At 41.1% G+C, this 19,556-nt stretch overlaps 1 protein-coding gene across 1 annotated transcript in view; it reads right to left on the bottom strand.

Annotated features, from left to right (window-relative positions):
• The window catches only part of GATB (glutamyl-tRNA amidotransferase subunit B), a 76,580-nt gene extending 59,463 nt beyond the window's left edge, over positions 1-17,117 (bottom strand). Inside the window, exons 1-3 of the mRNA XM_018565146.1 lie at positions 17,080-17,117; positions 13,831-13,981; positions 8,079-8,192 (exon numbers count right to left, since the gene is read on the bottom strand). Coding sequence (XP_018420648.1) covers positions 8,079-8,192; positions 13,831-13,981; positions 17,080-17,117 — 303 coding nt within the window. The remainder of the gene's footprint in view (positions 1-8,078; positions 8,193-13,830; positions 13,982-17,079) is intronic.
• Positions 17,118-19,556: the final 2,439 nt, after the last annotated feature.

Genomic DNA, 19,556 nt, shown 5'->3' with positions numbered 1-19,556 from the left:
GTTTTTTATTTTGTGTCCAGAGTTGGGCTTTAAGTAACACAGATTAGACAGGAAAGTGGTAGGAGGAGGAGCAGCACACTGGTGAACTCATCTTTCTGTCGCTCTGCTCTCTTTTCCTATCAGCATGCAGCTTGTTAGCATATGCACACTGCAGCAGAGTAGACGGGCTGCTTGTGCTGCCCTCCCTCTCTTTGCTGTTTTACAGCGAATTCCAAGAGGCTAATAAGTCAAATTCAGGTACTTACACGGCTTACAATTAAAAAAGGACATTACATGATGTATCAACGAATACAGAGCTGCATTAGTTAGTGCTTTCATTTGTCTGGAGTTCAGCTTTAATGGTAAACTGCATGGCACAGCTAATCTAACATTAAAGTGCACCTGTACCAAGTCTATGGACATTAAAGAGGAACCTCACACTAACTATGCATAACATTATTTTTATAAACCACAGCACTGATTTTAACAGGGACAAGTGCTATGTGCACTGGGTCCCCTGGGAGCTTTAAGAAGTCTTTTTAATTTCTGGTGAGAATTTTTTATTTTAAAGAATTTGGCCTAAAAGACCACTTTGATGAACGAGCTATGGCTATGCAAACAGAGTGTGAACAATTAGTGACATTTTCAAAGTGTCAGGGTAATAGCTTGTCATGATACAGATTTCTGGTTCAGATAAGTCTAAATTTGTTTGAAACCCCAACAAGCCCATATCCGACAAAATGTATAGTTTGTGTCCTTACAATTGTGGGAAAGTTCTTCCATTTGACGAATCCGGACTATTTTAATAAACCATTCCTTGATGGTTGGAGAGATAGGCGTGCCTTGCGTACTTCTAGTGAAATGTAGGCAACTGATCAACTTCTAATTTCAGTAACATTCATTTAGCATTGTCCTTAGCTAAACCTCGGAAATGTTCTCTCTTTCTCCTCTTGTATGCAAAACTGTTGCTGGACAGAAGACACGTTGCAATTTCAATGCAGCTTTTAAAATGCTGGATATCACTGCATGATTAAATGCTCAGGAATAGTAGACACAGTACATTAAGTTAATTCATCACAAGAGGAGCGTTGAGAGTGTTTATACACATGTACAATGCGATTGATGGATTTCTACTCTATATCACTCTGTGCAGGAGCGGACAAGGTCACCAAAACACTGATGCATGAGCACATTTATTCTCATTAAGCTGCTCATATTTATAGAGAAAAATGATATATCAGCCTTCCTGAAAATTAAACTATAATAATTAGCATCTGGCCATCTGGAGATCTCCTTACCTATTAAAAGGACCTCTAAAGGCATCCTTAAGAGCTTAGTCATAATACTAGGCCACGCATCTTACATATGATCCACACAATTTGCATAGCTTGCTATTTAAGTGCACTACCTCCTAAAGATAGATTCTTTGATTGACAAAAGAAGAAACAAAGAAAACCAGATCGCCACATTTCTATGCGTGGAATTCAATGTCAAATATTATTTGTCTGTTACGAAATTGCAATCACTTTGACCATGCAGAATTTAGGCCCTTTGGCTTCAAAAGGCCAATGTATTAGGGTCTACAGTCAAAGCTGCATTCACATTATTGTGTTGCAGTAAAGCATATAACTCAATACACACTGGCGTTAAAGCACACCACAATGCACAAATGTGAATGTGTGTGCTGCATAGGCAAAAAGAGTGCAGGTGCATTTTTTTTGTCCACTGAGGCGTGTTTACAGCCTAAAATAAATGCAAAAAGATGCATGCCTTGTCGCAAAAAAGAAAATGGATGGTCCCATTGGACTCATGCATATGGGTTTATTTAGGGGCACAGGAAGTAAATGTGGGCAGCGCCCAGGACTACACAGCTGGTGTGTCTACAGCTCTCCATAGATATGAATGGCTGTGACCAGTTGTACACGGTTTTACACTGGTACTCCTGTAAAACCATACAAAGCTTATGGACTGTGTAGTTTTAGGTGCCGACAAGAGCCCACATTTACATTGTATGCCACTGTTCCTTAAAAATTACAGCTGGTGCCTAACTTTTGAGGTTTTCTCTAGTTGTCAATGGAGCTAACTCCTTAAAAAATCCTGCTGGCCCCTGGATTGTACAGCTTGGCTCCTGAATTTCATATTATTTGTCCACCCGTCTTTGCCTCACTCATTCAGACTGACCACTCTGCCTCAATGCTGAGGTAAAGCTATTTTACTACCCAGGTGCTACAAGGTGTGTAAACTAAACAATACTGATAATTCTGAGGCACCATACCTATTTTTATCTTCAAATCAATTCTTGTGGGCCTGGGGTGAACCCTCAATCTAAGGTCTAGTCTGTATGTAAGACCTCCACGTTTATCCAATGTGGCACCTAACCCCACCCTCTATCAAGAAGGCTCACCTCTACTATTGAACAGTGCTTCTGATGCCCCATAATGTTCCGATACTGGGCCGTTGAATGGTGGAGCTCAGTGCTGATTGGAATAGATATTGAAGCCCATGTACAGCCTGGACTGCAGTACACAGGATTTGTAGGCAATACAAATTACCATAAATATTCATTTACACACTTATATGACCTGACAGGTTCACTTTAAAAGATGCTTAAAGTAATCCTGTGAGCAATCTAATATTGAAAATGTTGCTACTGCTAAGGTATGTTAAAAAGCACAGGCTACAGAGCTGCCATCCTGTTTCTTGCTTCCCTTCACAGGCTACTATTTTATCAAGGTAAGCACAACGACGACGATCCGGGTAACACCTCTAAAATCGACTCCAGTATTTCTATCCTCCTAAGTTCTCCTCCAACAAGTAATTAAAGTTTAATTATTCTTTAAGGTGAACTGTACAACGCAACAAAGATTTAATGTAAATCTGTGCTTTGCTCATATAAAGAAAAACAGCCTGTTTACTTTAGTATTACTACAGGTATTTATATAGCGCCGACAATTTTACGCAGCGCTGTACATAGTTGCACATTCACATCAGTCCCTGCCCTCAAGGAGCTTACAATCTAAGGTCCCTATCGCACATACATACGAGGGCAAATTTAGACAGGAGTCAATGAACCTACCAGCATGTCTTTGGAGTGTGTGGGAGGAAACCCATGCAAACACAGGGAGAACATGCAAACTCCATGCAGATAGTGACCTGGCCTGGGGATTCTAACCAGGGACCCCCAGTGCTGCAAGGCAGAAGCTAAACACTACGCTGAAATGGATCAGAACCACAACTGGGTTCACACAAGATATCTGCTGTTGTTCCTAATTATGTTGTATACGGTGCACCGGAAGCATCAAACACAGACACAGGGACCAGGTCTATGACGCTTCTGTTTATTACGGTAAGGCACGAAGGTTTATATAGACAAGCAGCTAGTGCTGTGTGCCAAGGTCATGTGAGCGTAGCGTTATAAGCTTCTGATTTATATATATATATATTAAAACAAATGGTCATTTTACTTGATTTCCATTACAACGCCACTGTGCTGCCCACTTTATTTTCTCTATATACCCAGCATGCAAAAAGGTGTATTCACACAATTTAGCCAGCTTGGAGCTTGAAGTTGAGAGTTGTGCACCACACCCAGGTTTGGAGGCTCTCCGCATGTACAGAACTAATTTTAACAGTCCACTAGAATTATCTGAATGCATCTTTTGGGGGTGACATTTTAGTGGTTTGCCATGCCAGGTTCACTTTAATGCACAGTAGTCAATTTTGTGGAAATGTCTAGAGTACTAAGAAGTCTGCCAACCTATGGGCAATCCTTCTTTGCATGCACTGCCAAATCTAACAGTATAATATAAGAAAGGAAGTGGTCTGTCCCACCAAAAACAGAGCAACAGCTAATGCTCAATCTGGAAAACAGTGATAAACTACACCTGTAAATGCTTCCAAATACGAATTACCCTCTCTCTAGAGGTTGGAGGAGGATAGAGGAACAATTAACCTGAGACACAGCAGTAAAGTAACCATGCTTTCTGTTAAAACACATGATCAGCCTCTTCTAAGTCATAACAAATTATCTCTGACTTTGACTGGACACTGTCAGTTTCTTTCTGGGAGACGGTGAGATTGTGTTATGAATATGGATTAACACTGCAATGTATTATTTAATCTCCAGAATATGTTTAACTACCAGATCAATGTCATTATGAAATGGCTGCATTATTTAATTTCTCAAATAAATAACGCGTTCCAGATTTATATGTTATGGTGTGCATGGGCACCAGACATATTTAGTGTATTGACTGGCACAACAATGCCTGTAAGATTATAATCACTACATTTATAACTGGATCAACACAAGGGACTGCAAGGACACACAGAACACAACAGTTTTCTATGTGTAATGTTCACACCAAAGCGTGGGTGTGATGTGCAGTGTGGAAAAATGCAGCATGTCAGCATACTGGATGGAAGCGGAGGCCAATGCACAACTCTCCTATGTGCACAGCACATAGAAAATGGAGTGGACACATGCAGTCTGCCCAGACACACATAAAATCAGCACAGACAAAAACAGCCATTCCACACAAAATGAGGGCAGACAAACACAGTCAAGGCAGACACAAACACACACTCACTCTAAAGGCAGAAACAGACAGCAAGGGCATGCACACATCAGGGTAGACATGACGTCAGTGCAGCCAAACACCACACACATACAGACCACACACAAATCACCAAACACACATACAACACGGTAGGAGCACACAAATACTTTACAATGCTAACTATTAATGCTGTGTTAAATACTTTCAGAAGACCATGATGGCATCTTGGTGGGATTTCTATACTGCTCTTAGAAAAACACTGACATTCTTGTTCCACATAATTCATTGATGTGCACATGTGGGAGATTTTCCTGTGGTGTGTCAGCAATGTGACAGCTGGGGTCGATTGGATTGGATAGTGACTTGGATGGTGCACAAGTCCAATGTGCTCAGCAACAATCAGCAGACAAGAACAACCCTCTGGCATCTGTGGTATTAATCCTTTACACATATGGGTCACTATAAAAGTCTTTAATAACACGGTGACATATAGCCCATGTAAATATTAGGAAAACACTGGTTATACAATGTAACAACGTGTAAAGGGCTTCAGGAATGCAGTGCCATATAAAACACAGATATATGGTACCATGCACATGGAGGTTCAATAACATAGAGAGAGACAATGGATGCTACACTCTTCGATAAGTCATGTACTAACATGGCCATAATAATGAAGACCAAAGGGTAATGCTAACCTATTTTTCTGTGTATCTGCTAACATTCTACAAGTTTGTAACATCCATTTGACTCCATACCATATAGCTGCGTGGCTTTGGCGCAGCCTTACTAAAAACATCCTTTACACTGAAGTATTGTAAACCACCATGTAAGACACGTAACTAATGACACTTACACTTAAATGAAAGTGTCTGCTACCCCCAATTCAAAATCACATATACAGTACATAGGTGTGTTTTCATTCTCATTTATCTTTTTTATTCTAGCCTTTTCTTTTTGGAGTACTGAATTTTCTCCTAAATACCTGGTGATCTTGCCAGTTCCCTTTTGTACCTGTTACATTCTGACCATGCCATGCATGGAAGCAGATCCTGGCATGGTCAGTTTGCATTTCTGCCCTTCCTCTTTGGAGATAAAAGATGACGTGTCTATGTAGTTGTCAGTTAACCTCTCATATCCCATGCCCAGGCCTGAGCTGATAGGCAGTGAGACTCGAGGCAGAAGCCTTACTGTCAATCTGCAGCTGTTCATAACTAGTATACGGACTGGGAAAGTACTTCCCTGCTGTGTGTGATGTCAGCCCACTTACTTTACACACTCCCCCCGCTATGTTTTTGTGTTGTGCAGCAATTTTCTCACAAATAGTTTAACCACTTCAGGACCAGAGCGGACCCATTTTTTCATTTTTCACACGCTAAAATCTGAATTTGTGGATAGAAAATTACTTAAAAGCAGAGGTCCTGTAGAATACAAAAAGGTAGCTGCAATTTTTTTTCATGCAGCACGGTATTTGCACAAATGTTTGTCAATATTTATTTGCAAAACGCACTAGAAATTAATAATCTAGTAACCAATTTTTTGGGATGTATAAAAGATGGGGTCACGTAGAGTAAAAAAAGATACCAAACATGTCGAGCTTTAAAATTGTGTGCGCCCATACAATGGTGATAAACTATAGTGCTCAAATTTTCCATAGGTGGCACTTTTAAAAGGCTTTATCACTCATTGTAGCGTTCCTACCTCTCCTCCAGCTTCCGGCAACACGAGCAGCTCCGTCGGAGCTCGGGTGACGTCACGAACGGAGACATCACCGGACTCCTCACCCTTTTCCTATTTAAACCGCCGGAGTCATTTGCCTGGCGTTCAGTCTCTCCACAGCCCTGCCCTCGGTCAGCCCACTCTGCAGGAAGATCTCCTCCCCTGAACTAGCTCTACAGAGGAGACCTGCAATTCTCTCCGGACGCCACTGGGTGGCAGCAACACACCTAAGACCCTCTCACCGCAAGTATCCTTACATTACTACAACTGTTAATTCTGTGAACTGTCAATACATCTAAGTTAAACTCAGATGCTCCCATTCTAGACTGTGTATTACCAACCTAAATAAAACAACTTGCTCCCTAATTGATCTGGGTCTTCCTATCTGATACCTGTCGGAGTTAAAGAGAACTGTTATACCTGAAATCACATATACATAGGCATCCGAAGCTAAGATCCACACCAGCCACTATAGCAACACACCTGAAGCATTACACTCATCAGTTTAGAGTTAACAGCAAGTGATGGCCCTAGAATTATTGCTCTGACTCCGACATTTGCGGAGATATAGAACATGTGTGGTGCAATCTCTGTATACAAATGTTTTACGTTTTTATTAATATTATTCTTTACTTTTTTAACACTTTTCCCCCTTTTTTCACTTAACTTTATTGCTTCCACAAGTGGCCGTACAATCCTCTATGTGATAATATTGGCAGGTGACAGGTTCTCTTTATGGAGACATCAGGGATCTATTTGATGCCTGCAGACTATCAAGCACAGTATTCAGCCAGGCTTGTGACAGCTCTGAAGTGCTTTGAGCATAGTGCTTCCTGCTTCATTGATCATAATGCAGATCAGGGAATGGACATTCCTTTATCTTCTCCCGCTCGCCATCCTGACACCTTTTGCTGTGGCCCCAGGAAACCATTGGAAATGTTTAATTCTAAATATGTTCTTTATATATTATGTTGAGTAGGAAAAAATACATATAGTTTACATGCTTGTTGTCACGATTAGGGCACTGGAGCACCAGGAATAGTAAACTCCGGGTGTTGCGGAGCAGTATATTGTGACTAAATAGCAAATGTGCACCAGAGTCACTGATGGTGTGGATGTTGAGCTGCGGGGCAGCTCCCAGGTTGCAGCTCTCTGATAGACCCATGCAGGCAGAACTACATCTCCCAAGAGTCCTTCCCTACACACAGTATTTGGGTAGACTCTTGGAAGTTAATGCAACAGCATTGTTTTGCAGGAAATTACATCAATGTGTGCATGTGGAGAGAGACAGAGAGGTGTGGGTATATTTGTAGTTCTGTAGTCCAGTAGGTGTTGCCAACCCAAATGGGATTTTTTTTTAGCTTTTTAAAGAGTATAAAGCATCTGAAAATGTTCATGTATTTCAGAGATGTACTAAATATGTTGTTTTTTTATTTTTAATTTCAACAATAGAGTTCTCCTTGGCAAATCCAGCAGTATTTTCAAGGCAAAAGGGCTATGTAAGTGTTTTTAGCACCGCCTTTTAGACCATCTCCAGTGATCAATATAGAGAAGGAGAGAGAAACTACTAGGACAGAGGTTTCCATCTGCTCAGCAGTGTAGGCAGTACAGTTGGTCTTTGAATAGGAAACAGAAGACAATGGGGTGCTACTGATTGGGTTTTAAACTGTTTCCCCTTATCCTTTCAGGTAAGAGACAAACATGCTCATTGCAAATGTAGCCAGGAAGGCACAAAAAAAATATTGTTATTTTCAATAACATCAATAAAAACAAACTAATCTGAACATTGTGACTTTACTCAGGATACAAACAAATACTTACTGGCAGGTCAGCGTAGAAGTAGTGCTTTCGATCAAATAGAGATTTCTTGTTTATAGTGCAGTTCAACGCTAGCCCAGTCATCACTGCTGCTTCAATGCATCTCTTGTTGAGTGCCTAAAATAAACACAAACATACTAATGAAATATGTGCAAGAAGCATGTTACTCTAACTAAAGGCAAGAGTGGAGCCAAATTAGCAGTAATGCTGTGCTTGATGTGGGAGTCACATCCTGAGAATAAAGACACCAAGAATTCCTTTAGGGAGTGTAAAGCCAGTCAGACACCAGATCACAAAGCTACTCTTATAATCAATGGGAAAGTCACTGACACAGACCAATTCCACAGAACAAAAATTATTCATTACAACTGCTTTTTACAATTACTAAAGTACAATTTATTTATCACTGCTATTTTAGGGATTTATACAGAATTTGTTATTGTCATCTAATGAAAAAAAAAATAACTAGGTTTTCATAAATTTAGTAAAAAATCCGTACAATCTAGAAACAATCACCAATAAATCACTAGCTTGACCTGTTCAACATATTACAGAAAATATAATAGCTAACCCTGAAGAAGCAAGCAGATAAGGGCTTTGGACTTTTCTCCAACTTTTTTGATTTGAATACTTGTTTCAGGTTGGAGACTTTCAGTATTGGAGCCGATTGGTTACCATATCTTTCAGGCATCTAAGGTTTTCATAATGAGGTTAACAATAGCTGCCTCCTTGTTTACCTTAGGGGCCCATTCACCTATACGCATGCATTGCAGAGCAAGTCACAATGCACTACTTGAAATGCATCTTCATGCAGTAAACTGGTGTGAATAGACCCCAAAGGTCTGTGCTTGTCTATTCATGTCCCAGAATACATAGATGTAAAAAAGTAGATGATTCAAGTGATCAAAAAAACATAAAAGTACTCATGAAACATAATAAAAATGTTCCTGGAAACTAATGGTCTCCATTAAATTAATAAACATTAAATAAGTTGCCTTCCTTCTGGCACAAAATGTTAACCCCCCCAAGAAGAAAGCAGATAATGTCCTCTGTATGCTGCTGGCTGTAGATAACAAAGTACTGGAACTTAGAATTGAGTGCCAGATTAATTGCCTGTATTCGGTCCATGTACCAATGTACCCCTAAGCAATAAATGGTCTAGCAAGATAGAGCACGTACACATTTTATTTATATACCAAGAAGAAAGCCTACATAACACCTGCATAAGTGACCCACTGACTTCAGTTGCTAAGAACTTTCAATCCAATGCCAGAAATGCCACCTACTACACAGGGACCAGTCAGTGCAGGCACATCTGCAATGCTAAATTAGCAAAACCCTCTACCTGGAAAAGCTGCCATCGAGGGACCCAGATAATGGACTTAGATAGACATATCATGCTTCACAAGGTAAGAAAAACAATGCAGTATGGGTTAGAGGGGGGTACACGTTTTACCCAGAGCTGGGCTTTAATTAAACACCTCAGCCACACTTCACAGTCATAAAAATCATTCAGCAAATTCCTGCTTTAACTCTATTGCTTCCAGGATAACATCCTTGTTAACTGGACAGTGTGTAAAAAATCGCTGAACCAATAAATAAGCATGGCACTTGCACAACTCTGCAGTGTAGAAGAGATTTGTAAGTCAAAAGAATTGCTGTACAGAATTAAAAAAAGTGTAAAAATCCTCATTGGTTGTTCACTACCACCATGGCAAAGAATTACATTTAAAGTGATATTAAAGTCAAAGGGTGTTTAAGCTTTCTCGAATGCTGATTAATTTACTTACTGTATAATGGATGCTCCTCCTTGATATTGGAAAGTTTTCTTTTCCTGCAGAATTAGCTGGTCCCCTGAGCAAAGGTCCTGATATTGTGTTTTAGGTTGACACCTTTCCTTTGCTGGGTTCTGTGGAGCCACTCTTGAGTGAGGCAGTAAGGTGTGTGTGTCTCCAGAAACACACAGGCACAGCAAGGCATGCTGTTCTGCCTGAGACCCCATTCACACTAAACGTTTTGTAGCGCGATTTCCACTCAAAAATCGCTCCAACATGAAGCTCAATGTAGCTCTTCCAATGCATTTCAATGGAGATGTTCACATCTTGCAGCTCAATGTTGCCTGTAGCTGAAGCTTGTCGCTCAAACATGAGCTATTTTTCGGCGGATTTCGAGCGATTTGGCCCCAATAGACTTTGACAAGACTGCCAAAAGAAGCACTACGTAGCACGATGCTCAATGTCGCTCAAAGTCGATCAGCTCAAATCAACGCTGAAAAAGCTTGTAGCTCAGTGTGAATGGAATCTTACAGGCATTAGATTTATTGCCTTGCCTACCTGCCTTCTCAAAATTGGCCACAAGATGGTGCTTGGAGAAAATATCTCTATTTACAGTGATCTTAGACTACCTTTCCTTAAAACAAAGTTCCCAGCAGCCCAAGAAGAGGGGAACACGTGCATCATGTGAACTCAGACTCCATCTTGGAACCGAAGACAGTAGGGTCTAGTGCCATCCTGAGCACGTTTGGAGTAAATGCCCAGATTTCCCATACGGCAGCATCGCTGGTAGCGATGGACTTGTTTATCTTTATATTTGTGAGCTATCACTCCATTTACATGTTTATATATTGATTGTATGTTTTCATGTTCTTTTTTACTAGTTTCACCGCCCTGTTTTGTTAATAAAGCTTCAAGATTTCATCCAGTCTGGCTTATTGCAGATCAGAAGGGTTTAGCTGCATATCGAGCTATACAGACCACAGGGTAACGTGTAGCGGGGACAGAACACATGCCACCCCCCTGCCATCCTCTCCTCCCTCTTCCCTTCTCCAGGCTAGTAGGTGGACAGCTGTTGGAGACTGCTCTGTCCCTTGTAATCTTGTACTGGACACGAAGTTCAGGGAAGAGGAGATGAGACAGTTGGAGCCAGCTGTTTGGAAACATGACGACTGTGAGTGCTTGGACAAAGATTTAAAGAACTACTCTGTGGGGCAATGTATATTTGTGTGATGTAGATTCATTATGGTAAAAAAGCTTGAGAGTTTAATACTGCTTTAAATAACCCCATACACCTCAGATGTGCAGTAGGAGATTTTGCTTTCAAACTAAAATTAATGTGCTATAGAAAGAAATTTAGAGATTATTACTAATATATTAAAAAAAGCTCATATTGAAGGTATTGAGCCAATATTAATGCTATCTGTTCTTCACTGTCAAAAGGTGACAGAAGAGAAAATGTGATTGCTAATATGAAATGGGGCTTTCTTATGCTTAAAAGAAAATTGGGCTTGGATTCATTTTATCCTGCAAGAGAAAATTTAATAAATGGTAGTACAAGAAAACGCCTGTGGTTATCTCTCTTTCAATGCAACAGCTGGGACAATGATACCAGATCAGGTAGTTAAAAATGTGAACAGAAAAAAGACTTTTTACATTAGGCATTTAAAACTGTATCAAGCTTCAAAAAAGAAATTAACATTAACAAGGATAGCATACAATGATGTATCCAATATTACAGCCAAATATGATGATAATATATGAAACAAAAAAAGGCAAATGCAGTTGTGAAAACTGTGCAAAAGGACGGGCATGGAAATAACCAGCTGACTCAAAAACCCAACAACATGGTCAACATAGTCTCCACCTGCATCAAACTTTTTTCAAAAATGAATCCAGATGAAACAAACAACATTGCCCAGCTAAGAATTTCTTTACATTTGTGTCCAAGCAATTACAGTCATCATGTTTCCAAACAGCTGGCTTCAACTCTCTCAGCTCAGCTTCTCTGAATTTCCTGTCCAGTACAAGATCTCAAGGGACAGTGCAGACTCCAGCAACTGTTCATATACTAACTTGGAGAAGGGAGTAGGGGGAAGGGAAGTGCCTTGCTGTGGCTGCGTGTTTGTGGAGACACACACATCTTACTAGCACACACAAGGGTGGCCCCATAGGACCCTGCAAGGGAAAGGAGACACCCTAAAACATGATGCCAGGGCCAGTACTAAGGGGACCAGCTGATTCTTTAGGAAGCTTAAACCTTTAAACATCAAGAAGCAGAATCCATTGTAAGTGATTATAAATTACAGGAATCAAAGGAACATCATAGAGAAAAAAATAAATTTTGGGGAATTTATCAAAGCAGACAAAATCTGTAGCAGATGTGCACTGCAACCAATCAGCTTCTCTGTCTCATGTTCAAATCTTACCTGAGCAAACTGAAGAGAGATGCTGATGCTGGTTGCCATGGATAACTGCTCCACATTCTGCCTGCTCCAGTTTAGATCATGGTGGAAAATGGATGAGGCAGAGCACATGTTCAGACCAGAACACTGTAGTGCATAATGCATTGCATATAGTGTGGAACAGTTATATTTATTTCTGCATACCTGGCTGTATATTAAATTTTTTAATGTATAATATACAGCCAGGTATGCAGAATTAGATATAACTGTGCCACACTACAGGTGTGTGCTGGGCACAGGATGGCATAAAAAAAGTTATATTTGCCTGCTGTAATGCAATTACTAATTGCATTACAGCAGGCAAATATAACTTTTTTTTATGCCATCCTGTTTTTTATGCTGAACATGTGCTCTGCCTCATCCATGATTTGCCTCATCCAAATAGAATAGCAAGCAGTAGTGCATTTTTTTTAAATTTATAAACCTACAGCAGGCAAATATAACTTTTGAGGCCATCCTGTGCCCACCCCCAATCCTGTGCCCAGCCCCAGCAGTGCTGCTAACCTTCTCTTCCGTTGTCTCCGTCTGCTTCATCCCCTCGTGTCACAGCCTAGTCATCTGTCAATGCCGGCCTCTTCTCATGCTGATTGGCCGATTGGATGATTGACAGGCTTCCCCACCAATCACGAGTGAGGACAGAGGAATTGAAGGCGGAGTCTGGTTTCGGCCGTTCGCCCGTGGAGAAGGAGTTCGCGGCCATCTTGCATGAATGCAGACGCGGTCCTGTGTGCTGTGTGCGGCGGTGGAAGATGGCGGACACAGGTACTCGTTTTAGACATCAGAGCATTTGCACGAGTACGAGTACCCATGCAAATACTCGGTATCGCGGCCGATACCGATGCTTGTATCGGTATCGGTGCATCCCTAGTTTTGACTATATGTATGAAAATCATTTCACATATTTGTAAAAAAACATACATATCACAGAGTGTGTTATAAATCACGTGTGTCACATTCTGTGTTTGAGTTTTGATTTCATATATTTTTGTATGATATAGCATGGCACATATTTCCAAATTCATATTGTCTGTTTGCCTAAGATTCATTGCTTGCAGCAAGGTGTTAATATTGGCGCAAGATATATACGAGTTATGTATTTGATTACATACATACTGTGGCAATACCATGGTATAATGTGGCATCAAGGTCACCCAGGACCCCCAGCAAAAGGGGCTGAGCGGTTCCAGGAAAGTACTTTAATCAGGAAAGAGCTGGCTTTACAATACTTTCCGGGTTTTCTGGATTATAGTTGGGATTCTGGAGCCGGGAGATTTCTAAGTGAACTGGAGTTTTTTTTTTTTTTTTAAATATACAGTGTTTGTCTAGAGTTTTTCTTTATATATCTGTTATACCTTCAAAGCATGGTAGTCTTGGAAACTTAAAATACACATTCTAAAAACTTCAAAATCATTAATTTCAACCGCAGGACAAAACCACATGGGACAACAGTTTTTTATATATGAAAGTCAGTGAAAGACTAGTAAAATAAATGTACACAATATACAATGTACTACTTACTGGTAACGTTCCTGGCAAAGAAGCATCAAAAAATGACACTGTAGAGTTTGGTGGAGCAGCAAACTTAACTTGTGAACTTGAAAAAAGTTTGGAGGCAGAATTGATCTGCGCATGGATTTCAAGACCAACAACTCCTTCCCAGGGCAACAATCTGCAAGAAGAACCACGAGATGTGTGTTATTGTTAGCGTGGTTAGGAATCCATATGGCACCTGCCATTTCTGACTAGTTTTTAAAGTTGTTGGCTCCAGAGCTGTGACACATTAAAGCTGACCATTACCCATATCTTTAAAATAACAAACACACCTTTAGAAATATTTAGTAATGACAATCTACAGACAGATACTTCCAGATAATTGTATTCTTTCCATATCGCATTACTTCCCCAGTCTTCTGACAGTGGCAATGTTTACTAAGGGCAGAAAACTAGATCTCCTTATACTTCCTGAAAATCTGGCACGTGGCTAGACATGTGACCATGCACATCATCTCAGTGGAGGAAAATGCCTTTCCCTGAGATCTCATAAGATTACAGATGAGATTTCCTAGCAATGCTCTGCTGATGACAAGGCAATCCCAGTGTGCATTGCGTTGGCAAAGTGAAGTCATTTGCACTTTCAAAGCTGGAACTGAATGCTCTGCAAGTGTAAGTATTTCATAATCACAGCATTTTACACCTGACATGTCTATGTTATTATTAATCATCATACATAGAGGGATGCATTGGTAGAATTTGATTTTTTGAGCGTAAAAGGTCCGCTTTAATGAATAAGTGGGCCGCATAAGGTACAGCTCTACTAAAACAATGTTACTAAAGTAAAGGCAAACAACCCATTATAACAAATAAGTACACAGGTAGACATGTTCTTATATTAGGCTATATACTAGTGACACTAAACTCAGGAGTTAAATCTTAAAAATGCATCCAAGTACCTGAACTATTAACAAAAATGTATCACATATGTGTATCACTCAGCTGTAGATCTTCAAATCATCTCTGACAGGCACAGTTAATACAAATTAGTAAACTAAACATGAGATTGTAGTCCATCACAGGAGTGAGCTTGGAGCGGTGGCTACTTTGCAACACACACAGGGACCATGGGGAACAAAAGTAGCCACCCTCCAGAAGGAAGATACAATTTTGTTCATAGTGAAAGTGACATTAAAGGCAAAAATGTTTTTGCTGGTGGACACGTTGGTCCCCCAGCCAAAGAAGCACCAGGTCCAGGAGTACTGGCAGTAATTTATGAATAATTTATAATATAATTTCTTATTTTCTCTTACCTAACTGATTTGGGGGCAGCATTTTTTGGCACCCCCCTGGAAAGTGCCGCCCTGTAGTAGATACACCCCTGGCCTCAACACAACGTTGATGAAAGCACTTACCTTAAATTATGTCTCTTATCCTGATCATCTTCTTTCCTGCACTTATCTTGTGTCTCTCCTCGCGTCCCGGCCGAAAATGTGAACTGCGCATGCAGATCCTTTGCGGCCGCCCGAGCAGTTTCACACTTTCGGACGGGAGCGCGTGGGGTAGATACAGGTAAGTTTAAACCGCTGTTAAAGGGGGTTTTTAAAAAAGAAAAAACTTTTTGCATATATCTACTGCTTGCTAGCAGTAGATATATGCAAAAAAAGCTGAGGTTTTAGAAACCCTTTAAGGTACTTGAATGTATTTTTAAGATTTAACTCCTGTTAAATGTAATTACTGTGATCCATCCCCAAATTAAATTTTTCTGCCAAGATACAGAGGGACCGATAATGCTAGTGTGCTCTAAAACAGTGGTTCTCAACCTGGGTAACCTCAGGACCCACATTTGTCCTTGGTCATTAAGTTGCACTGCAATGGAAAATGAATGGCAACACAATGCACCTTCCACACTAGAACACGTAGTAGGTGCGATTGTGTTGTACAGTGCATTAATCACATGGGGCTGTGCAATAAACGCACTGTACTGGTGTAAACGGGCCTTCAAAAACATTGCCAGACGCACACAAACACAGACACAATCTTACACATTCACACATACACACTCCAAAAAAAATTCTATATATTTTTTTTAAGATACACCCAGACCCCCTACTTTATGAGAACTGGAGTGGAACCGCAGCTTGCTGTGCTGTGACGGAGCTCCATCCATATGTGCATTGTTTGTACAGCTCCCTTGCGTGCCCTGTAGAGGTGTCAAGAGCCAGAATGTGACATCAGTCCAGTGTAGGCACCTCTACAGGTCCCATGTGGGAGCTATAAGCAAAGCATTTATGGATGAAGCTCCCTTATGGCCATACTTTCAGCCCACTCCAGCTCAAGCTGACACGCAGGGCCAGGCATCATATTTTGAATGGCTGCTCAGTACGAGAACTGGCGGTGCTGCTCTAGGGGGAGGAGGACGAGTCTCTCGCCTAAAAAAGTGGAATGCATGTGGCGACCCATTGAACAAAGTGGGTCATTGACCCACTTTTGGGTCATGACCCACTGGTTGAGAACCACGGCTCAAAACCAGTTTTTTTTTTTTATGCAAAAAAGTAAACCATAACACAGAGCAATTTGACTATTTCAGACCCTGAATGTTTACTGCATTTACAATTATCCTTTTGATTATTGTTTTTCTCATTGAAAGACTGAGAATTAATAAAATTTCAGTCACTTGAATTATGCGGTCCTTGGTAGACTGGGTGCAAAATAACTGAAATTTGTAAATGAAAACAAAAGAGCATTGTGAACATCTCCACGGTCAGCAAACATGGGAAGAAATTAGATGCTCCCTGGCAAACTGAGATGATTGTTTTGCCAAAGATACAGTTAAAATATTATCACCAATTTAGGAAACAACCACCTCTCCGAAATAAGATAAGCAACACAAGCCTGGCCAAGCTAATCACTGGTTTTATCTGTTAGGATTTCAGTCAGAACACATTGCACAACTTGTGCTTCTATTCAGTAAAACTCTCTCAGGAGTCTCTTAAGATCTGACAGCATTCCAACTGCACTATTGTTTATTGATCTTTTAGTCATAAAGTACTTCAACTGACAGCAGATAAGCATCCAGAGAGCATTTCTAAGTCCTAAACTCCCCTATTTACTAGAACATCATATTTCACACTCCATGTTCATTCCTATCTAGCTACTCTGTACTAATCCCAGTCTATTCTAAATGATTTTATCACATTAAGCCTCTGTGACTCAGTGGGATTGGATCATCCATGGCCAGAAATACAGACTGACTGCTATTTCCTTTGTACTCACACTGACTTATCAAATGAGTCCACATCCGAACTATACATCTTCACAAGAGGGTAGATAATATGCAGGTGAAACATTGAATGAAATAATTGCCAAAACATTATAACCACTGAGAGGTGAAGTGAATGACACTGATTTTCTAGTTTCAATGGCACCTGGTAATGGGTGGCATATATTAGGCAGCAGGTGCACATTTTGTCCCTGTAGTTGATGTGTTGGAAGCAGAAAAAAATGTAGATTAAAAGGTGCCCATTCATACCACATCCAGATCTGATTGTTTCAGGACCCAAAATGCATCCTAATGTATCCCTATGCTTTTTCTGGCTTCTGTTCACAACAGTGCAGTCCGTTCCAGACCAGACCAATACTGCATGTCTCATTTTGTCTGGTCTTGAATGCCCTGGAACTGCAGTCAGGTTCACACCATTTTCCGACCAGATCTGGTCCAGAAAATAGGGTGAAACTGCTCTAAGGGCCCATTCACACCACATCCAGATTACCTCCAGACCAGAGCAGATTGTTTCCGGACCCAAAATGTATCCCAATGCTATTTCTGGCCTCTGTTCCCACCAGCGCAGTCTGTTCCGGACGAGGCCAGAAAATACTGCTAGTCCTATTTTGTCTGGTCTGGAATGCATCAAAAAGCATGGAACGCACCTGTAAGACCATTTTAAGCTAACAAAAAAAAAAATCGCAGCAAAATTGCAATGCACTATGTTCCAGGTCTGGTCCGGAAAATGGTGTGAACCCAGCCTAAGGTAAGATCGACATAAGAACTTCTGACCTGTATATGTGTTCTGAGCAGTGCCTCACAAGTAAATGAAGCCATGAAACTAGGCAACTTGCGTTACTGGAAGGTGAGGAGCATCCATATTCTCTCTGTATTTCCTTTAAAGTGAGATATAAAAGTGGGTCAAGCTCCACTTTTGTCTTGCGAGGGTTGTAAAGTACTTAAAGAAATGTACGATCTGCCCATCTTGGACAGGCAGATCGTACTTACGATCATTGCAAGCGCGCCCCCCGGGGGGGCGGGCTTGCGATGACTGCAATGAGGGGCGGGCTTGCAAGGACGGCAAACGGGCAGTGTGCGCGTGCGCACACCGGCCCGTTCGTCAGTTGTCGAACAAGCAGGCCACTAACTCGCCGAGAATCGTACGATTCCCGGCGGGTTTTTCAGCCTGCTTGTTCGATGGAAGACGTGCGACCGTACAGTAGAAACGGCCGCACGCCTTCCATACACTGTACGATTCTCGTACGATCGCGGGATTTCCCGCCATTCTCGTACGAGAATCGTACAGTGTATGGGCACCCTTACACTTCACTACTAACCCAACACTGTAATAAGCAGCCTGCTGGCCAACACTGAGCCGCAGAAGCCATGAAAGACTTGAGCCAGTACCTTACCCAGGGCAGCTGATCAGAATTCTCACACCAGAGCTCATCTCATCTCAGGTTTCTTTTACTATATGATCTGTTCTGTCCACCAGTAATCTACACTGAACACATAACAGCTAGGCCACCAGCACTATCAGAAGATCAACACTGCGGTCTGCATATTTCTCTCAGCAGGGTTTCCATTAGGCTCTGATTACGCTGAGTTGTGGTACTGCAATGGACAAAACTAGTGTGTTAGGGTGCTATTCATGGTATCCCAATGCACCTTGCCAGCACACCGCAATGTACAGATGTAAATCATCTGTTATTTGTAGTGTAGTGTGTTGACAAAGATTATGTAGATCAATGAAAACCTGTGTTGCGGTGCATAACACAATGCAGCTGAAATGTCAAACAGCTAGGTTCACACTTGGGGTGTGTTGTGGTAATAATGTGCATGTTGTGGTGCCATTTGTTTTGAGGCTCCAAAGCATATGCATTGCACTGCACCACAATGCACGATACTAAAGCACAATTAGAGCAATGTGGAGAGCTGCGCTGCTAAAAATAGCGCATATGTTTTTGGCTAGGTTGCAGCGCTTTGTTAGCCTATTCATTTGAGTCGGTTGCCCTAACACAAGCAATGTTTACACATGCGGTAATGTGTTTTTTTTTGTGTACTACCACAAAGGAGACCAGTGGAAAAGGGTGAACCTAGTCCTAAACAAAACCTACATTGTAAATAAGCAGCATAATATGCTTGCACATATCCTCACAGTGCCTTCCCTTCTCTCCAGTGCATTACTAGAGCCCCTAAAAAACAGAAATCTCCAGACCTAAAGCACACAAACATCCCCAGGACTGAACTCTGTCTCATTGTGAGGGTGGATATCCAGCATGTAATTATTGACTTGCATATTACTTTCAGGGGGCTCTAGTAGTGGGGAAGTAAGCTGTGTTGTAGGAGTAGGCACAGGTTTACTTTAGCATGCCTCTAAAACAGGGGTGCCCACAATTTTTTGTGTTGAGATCTACATTTGAAATGACAAGCTACACGAGATCTACCAAAAAAAATTAAAAAACCTCGCTCTCTCTCTCTCCTGGCT

The sequence above is a fragment of the Nanorana parkeri genome, unplaced genomic scaffold (assembly GCF_000935625.1).
Source record: "Nanorana parkeri isolate BGI_ZX_2015 unplaced genomic scaffold, ASM93562v1 scaffold818, whole genome shotgun sequence".
Taxonomy (NCBI): domain Eukaryota; kingdom Metazoa; phylum Chordata; class Amphibia; order Anura; family Dicroglossidae; genus Nanorana; species Nanorana parkeri.
This window is presented reverse-complemented; position numbering and strand designations above follow the sequence as displayed.